The following is a 7,303-nucleotide window of genomic DNA, read 5'->3' as shown; positions in this document are numbered from 1 at the left end:
GGACACAGACAATAAGGTGGTGAAGGCCTTGGGTGGGGGTGGTGGTCGGAGTGGGAGGATCGGCTGGGCGGGGCCAATGGGGTAAAAGAGGGAACATTTGTAATACAACAATAAAACTAAAAAAAAATGTATGCATCAATTTCAATAAATGTACCACATTAATGGAAGATGTTAGTAATAAGATAAACTGTGTGGGGAATTAGGAATGGGGGAGGCGGTTATAGAAATCTTCGGTACTTTCTGTACTATTTTTCTTAAAATGTGCTTTAAATTTTAAAGTCTATTAAAATGAATAAGCAAATCAGCAACTGAATAAATATTTACAATGCACATAACTAACCAAAGCCCCATTCAACATATATCAAATCTCCTACAAATAAATAATGAAAAAGGGCAACACTTAATAAAAATTGGCAAAACTGAAAAATACACTTTAAGAAATACAAGTAACCAATAAGCTCATGAAATGATGCTCATGCTTGCAAAGTTTGAAAAATGGTGAAAACAGTGTACTTAAAGAGGGTGACTCAAATCTGGTAATGGGGATTTAGCAGAGACTTGACTTGAAAATCACCATATGTTCATTCATTAATTCACTTATTCAATCCACATTTATTATGCTAAACTGCTAGTCCAAGGCTGGCCAAAGTCATCAAGACTGGTCACTGGGGCTCTATTGAACTTTAATTCATTTAATTTACAGAGACATTGTAGGAGAATGACCCAAAAGCTTGTCAAAAATGTAATGTTCATGCAGTTTCTATCAAGCTCAGTGATGAAAGAAATTTAGACTTTTCCTGCACTTCACTCATCTTCTGCTGTAGGTCCAATTCTTCAAATGTAAGAGCAGTCGTGGACCCCAGAGATGGCAAAGCTCCCATGGGGATAGGGGGAAGGCCCTGGTTAAGGCAGTCCTGGGACATTGCACTCTGTGTTTCTTTCTTTTTTTAAAAAAAGATATATATTTTATTGTTTTTTTATGGAGAAGAAGGGAGAGGGATAGATGTGCCCGCAACCAAGGTTCATGCCCTTGACCAGGATCGAACCTGAGACCCTTGAGTCCGCAGGCTGATGCTCTATCCACTGAGCCAAACCGGTTAGGGCACACTCTGTGTTTCTTTAACAGGCACTGGCTCACTTCATCCTCAAGAGCTGGAATATTATGTTAATTGTTTTATTTCCAGAGCCCAGAGGCCAAACATGGTAAGAAAACCAACCAAATGAGAGGGACAAAGCTAGCTTTCAAAGTCACATCTGTCTAAACAAAGCTGACTCTGAATCAGGACACCAGATTTCCCGACATGGCCAGGGTTTCCCCAGAAAGGCTTTCTCCAGGTTCATCCACCTCAGGAGTGTCCTGCAGAGCCCTCTGGAGAACCAGCCTTAGGGTGTGTCTCCGCTTCCACCATCGCTGCCTGAAGGAGCCAACGAAGAAGTAAATGATAGGGTTGGCACAGCTGTTGACACAGGACAGGAGAACTGCCGCCAAGAAATGAGGAATGAAGGCACCCAAATCTTTTTGAAACCAGAAGACGAGGAACCAGATGATGCCGTAGGGCAGGCCGCAGAGGAAGAAGACCAGCACTGTGAGCACCACAGTGGCATAGAGCCTTGTCAAGGGAACCCGGTTGGAGCCACACAGCACTCTGGTCATCAGGGCCAGGCTGGACCCAGTGAGAAGCATAAATAACAAAGTCAGCCACGCCACAGTGATGAAATCCAACACTGGGCACCAAACATGATGCATGCTCCTCACCAGGAAGCCACAGTAGTTCCCTTCCAGGATGCTCAGCAGCAGGGACAGGGCCCACAGCAGGGCACACATGCCCGCTGATCGGTTTCTGGGGCGGCGGCAGCGGTACCAGATGGGCCACAGGACAGACAGGCAGCGCTCCGTGCTGATGGCGCTGAGAAAGCTCAGGCCTGAGATGTAGGCAAACACGGACACAGTCATGAAAAAGTGCGGGATGGATATGGAGATAAGAAAGAAGTTTCTGATGAGTGTTTCTAGGGCATCTATAATATAACAGCAGAGTAAGAGGAAGTCGGCTCCAGCCAGGTTGAGGATGTAGACGGAGAAGGCGTTCCTGCGCATGCGGAAGCCCAGGAGCCAGAGCACCACCGAGTTCTCCGCCAGCCCCACCAGGGCCACGATGGCTGTCAGCAATTGCAGAATTAGGAGCTCCGTTTTGAAAGTTTGTTCTCTTCCACTTATTGATGTTAATTCACTGCTCCAGGCTGTGACAGATAGATTCATGGTCGAGAACCCTCCACTGGTGCCACTGGAACAGAAACAAGATTTGAGCACCTGGTGCATGATCAGTGAGTCTCATGGCCACCCTGCTACCTGGGAATTACTGTCTGTGTTACAGAGGTGGGGAATGGAGGCTTGCAGAGAACACAATACCAAAGGCTTAACTGCCTGGGAGTCCTGGAACCTGGATTCAAACCCAGATCTCTCTGACTCTAGAGTCAGGGCTCTGTTTACATAACACGGACCCTCTGCTGACATGGAATATTCTGTAGTCCATATGTCTCCACTCATAGTTGGAGCCCATGTCGTGTCTGCTGGAGGCAGGAGGAGAATAGTCTATTCTCTTCATTTGACATCAAATTTCATTTCCTGCTTCTCTACCCTCCTCTGTGTCCTAGGAGGACATGTCTATTTCCCTTACCACTGGGCTCACCTCTGTCTCCTGGGTGATCTCAGGAAGGAGAGACACTGGCAGGTGATAGGAGGGCAGGAGGAAGGCAGGCTGCAACTCCCTGGCTCTCTGCTGTCAGGCTGTGAGTTGGCCATGATGGTGTTACTCTGCCTAAGGACATAGCCCCTGTCTAGTTGCCTTTCTTATGGTCACAATGACAACCACTGCCACAGAGCTCCCTGTGTTCTGGTCACCTTCTTTCCCTCTACCCTTCAGCAGTAGCTCCCTATTATGACTTATCTTTAGGGGCCTCTCTATCTTTATCAATTTCCCTTACTTCTCCTCACCCCTTTGTACATAGTCCCTTTATTAAACTCTCTTCAATTACTCATAAGTTTGTGCCTTGTGTTTTTTGCTGGGACAAGAAAGATACAAACATATAACAAACAAATCCACTGAACAGTAAGCTAATGTGTGCAAGCTGAGTTATTAACAACAATTCAGGTTTGAAAACAGTGTCTGTGAAGCAGAAAGAACCTGGGTCCCTCACAGCCTAAGCTACCAGCACCCAAAGCTTCCCTGAGGAGCTTCATGTCTCTGGACTCTCCTTCATGGGTGCCCATGGCTCTTTGCACGCTCCACCCCAAGATGCAGTCGTGACCATGTGGACTAAGAGTGAGAAAATAAAACTACCTTTGAGAGAAAATAGTTCTGAGCTGACTCTTACCTGAGCGCCATCTTCTAGTTGAAGGTGGTGAGTAGAAGAGGAGCTTTCTAGGGCGTGCTGAGCACCAGAGAATGCTCTCCTACCCCTGGATAGGAGGTGTCTGCAGGAGCAGGAGTGGAACCTGATGACCAAGAGAGGCTTATCAAGATGCTGGGCAGCCCCTGTGACTTCCTGCACAAGGAGCACTGGCAAGTGAGAATCTGGAGATGTGAGACAAGGGCCTCACGAGATGCTTCTCAGGACAAGTGACTTATCTCTTCCTCTGTCCATTTTACCCCATCGGGTCCCCCTCCAGTGAGGAATGGCTGAGCTGCAGCATGTCACTGCCCGCTGTGGGCGTGTGCAGGAAGCCCACCCAGCAGGCAATGTGAGCTTCCATAGCTAAAGAAGAGTTTGCTGGGCATTCAGGGCCCTGCATGGCCTGGTTCATCTGACCTATTTCCATTTACTCTCAGGAGTGATGTATGCACATTAACTTATTTCAGAGGACACCAGAATGAAATGTGAAGTCTTTCTTAATCTCATCTCCCAATGGCAACTGGTGCTCGCACTCCCCATTTTTAACTCCTTTACAAGTTATTCTATAGCTTTGCATAATAAACTTCATTTCTAGTTCTGAGATATCAATATCAACAACTGTGTATATGGTGTTTCCTTATAAAACATAAGGAATTTAGCACACCACATGCACTACCACTAACCCCCCTCTCTCTCCTTATGACATTTGTTAGCTAGTATTTTCACATGATGTGGGGATGACCAGTGTTTTCAGCTTTAGCTCCTATGACTTCCTTTCATGTGCCCATGCCACAGCCAAATTGAGTGACATGTCATTTCCTCAAAAAGTTAACTATGAAGCATTTGAAACAATGAGAGAAACTTATTCACTCATTTCTGTGTTTGCCCAAGTCTACTGTGTGCCTATGCTGTGCCAGGCAGTGATCCAGGCAGGGAAGATGCAGCGATGAATATACACTGAACTATGTTGGTACATTCCAGATGAACTGAGTGAGCTCACCCAGGAAAAGAGTGTTGATGGAGAAGAGTTTTGAGACTCGGCATTAGGGCCTCCACCCTTCTGGGAGAAGAGGTTGGCCCAGCCACCGCAGTAGAAAGCAGCAGCTACCGAAGGAGGCGTAAAGAAGGAGAGCACTGCATCCTGAGGCTGAACTGAGGAAATGATGTGAACACGGGAGTGAGCAATAGCTTCAATCCAACTCGAGAGACGAAGATGAAGACTAAGAGTTAAACTTGGGACAGGCAGTGTAGAATCATTGCCGATCATGACAGGCATAGTTCCAGAGGATGGTGAGGCTGGAAGGTTGCAGGAGTTGGCTTAGGAGAGAATGGCAGGATAATCCCCCTGGCAAATCCCAGGGAATCAACTGACAATCACGACAGTGAAAGACAGCTCAGAAAGATGGCTGGGAATAAAATTCCTCTGCAGATGTTAATAGCTTTCTCACAGATTAAAAAAAATTAGAACATATAGTAAAATGAAACTTCAACTACTTCTGGAGAAAATAGAAAGGTGTGAGAACTGCGTCGCTCTAACAGATATTGGAGGCTATTCTAAAGTGTTAGTGAAAACAACCATGTTGTGTTAATATACAAACTGGCAGAGAGATGGACAGAGCCTGGTAGAAAGTCTCTGTCCCTGTCACCCCTGCCCCCAGGTAGCCAGAAAGAGGTCGCACCTTTCTATTTTCTCCAGAAGTAGTTGAAGTTTCATTTTATTATATGTTCTAATTTTTTAAATCTGTGCACATGGAGTCAGCTTGTGCTGAGGGGGCTATTTAAAAATGGAAGGTCTGGCCAGGTCAGTCTGGCTCAGTGGTTGGGCATCGACTTATGAGATCATGGTTTGATTTTCAATCAGGGCACATGCCCAGGTTGCAGGCTTGATCCCCAGTAAGGGGTGTGCAGAAGGCAGCCAACCAATGAATCTTACTCATCATTGATGTTTCTATCTATCTCTCCCTCTCCTCACTGAAAAAAAAGAAAAAGAAAAAAAAGGTTAAAAAAAAATGGAAGACCTGGAGGTGAACTATTTAATGATTGTTATGGGCAACTGGGAAGCCATTTAGAGTAAAACATAGAAGATATTATACTTCACATTTTACACCCTGATACATTTCAAATGGATTGCATATTAAATATGAATAAGAAAATCATATAGCATTAAAAGAGAACATGAGAAAATTCTTTTGTAATCTTTGTAGTTTTGTGTCTCTAACCATGACACAAAACTCAGAAACCATAAGTGAAAATAATGATTTAAAAAAACTATGAAAATAATTTTCTTGCATGGCCAACATCAGCAAGTCAAACAACAATCTGGAAAAATATGTATAATGCATACCTTGGACAAAATCCTATATAATGAAAGTCTAATATGCAAATTGTCCCCTCAACCAGGAGTTCGACTAGTTTGGCTGCTTGCTATGACGTGCACTGACCACCAGGGGGCAGTGCAGAACATGGCTGGCATCAGCCAGGCAGCACTGGCAATGGGCAGCAGTGGAGGCACTGCTGGCCCAGTGGTAGTGGGGGGAGGGGGGTGGGGGCAGGGCCACTGCCCAGCTCGCAGGCGCTGAGGGAGCTGGGAGGTAGCGGGGGAGGCCTGTCCCGGTATTGATCATCTCATAGACTGTGACCAGCGGCTGGCAGGCCCTGATCTCCTGATTGGGGCCGGCCCTGGGCTGGGACAGGGAACTGGGGGTGGGCAGTGGCAACCAACCTCCCTTAGAGCCTGGGGGGCAGGGAGGAGGGTGCTGCGACCTCTTTCTGGCTACCTGGGGACAGGGGTGACAGGGACAGAGGTATGATGAGAATGTGGGGTGTCTGCCAAGCTCACTCTCATTCCCACTGCTACCCTCCCCCCGGACACCAGGGCTCACACACCGGGGAAGCACCTGTGCTCAGGTTTATGTGTGTGTGTGTGGCTGATTTTACTACATAAACTTGCACAGATATATTTTGAGTGGGTGCTGCTCATCCCTGTGTCAGGGTCTGTTGTCATTCCACTCCATGTGGCCATCACCAGCCAGAGAAACCCAGGACATGCAATGAAACCAAGAAAGTGGGAGTATCCTTATGATGTCATTTGATCTCTGGATTTGCTATGCTGGAGCTAGCTTCTCTTGCAGATTCTCCATCGTTTGAATTAATGACAACCCATTTTTGCTAAAACAAATTCTATTTGGCTCTTTTTTTTTGCTCACACAACCACAAACATGTCCATATGAAAGTATGTATCCTGTAGTTCTTTAAGCATCTCAGGACATATTGCTCTCTCTTTGCACTGTGTTTTGAGAATAATGACCATGACTTCGTGTCTCAGTGCTTGGAACAGTATCTGGCCCAATGACCAGCATATTTCTTTTTAAGTGCACACGTTGAGTCTACAAGCATGAGTGAATTAGTGATTGAATAGATGGCGTGGGGAGATGTGGGTTGGGTAGTCATTCTGGGCAGAGAACTTTTAGAGCAGTAGAAGAGCAAAACAAAATGAAGACAAAGACTATTGGGCAGGGTAAAGTCCAGTTTAAAATTTACCCAGCATCTAAGAAGCACAGCCCTTGTAGGAAATAGACTCAGCTGTAGTTGCCTTAGATTCGTTTCTCACTTCCTGTAAAATTTGGAAAGCAGTGTATTGAAAGAATGGGGAGCAGGTCACTGTGATATTGAGGATCACTTTGGGGAAGTGGAAGCAGCATATGCTGGGGTTGGAGTGGGGGCAGAAAAGTCACTGGGTTACAGAATCCTTCCTATAAAAACACTGGTGGGGAGTGATTTTACAATCTCTTGTGTCTTCTTGGTCAGGCTGGAAGACTACAGTTTTGAGAATGACGGTTAACATAGGTGGCAGAGCCACAGGGGGCTGGAGCAAATGATTAAGATTAGCTTGAACTACTGGCTGGATAAAGGG

General features: G+C 46.0%; 1 protein-coding gene across 1 annotated transcript; it reads right to left on the bottom strand.

The window, feature by feature from the left end:
- Positions 1-1,279: 1,279 nt before the first annotated feature.
- Positions 1,280-2,272, bottom strand: MRGPRX2 (MAS related GPR family member X2). The gene has a single exon (XM_006754001.2). The coding sequence runs from the start codon at positions 2,255-2,257 to the stop codon at positions 1,280-1,282; it is 978 nt and encodes a 325-aa protein (XP_006754064.1). The 5' UTR covers positions 2,258-2,272.
- Between the last annotated feature and the right edge of the window lie 5,031 nt (positions 2,273-7,303).

The sequence above is a fragment of the Myotis davidii genome, unplaced genomic scaffold, assembly GCF_000327345.1.
Source record: "Myotis davidii unplaced genomic scaffold, ASM32734v1 scaffold330, whole genome shotgun sequence".
Taxonomy (NCBI): Eukaryota; Metazoa; Chordata; class Mammalia; order Chiroptera; family Vespertilionidae; genus Myotis; species Myotis davidii.
This window is presented reverse-complemented; position numbering and strand designations above follow the sequence as displayed.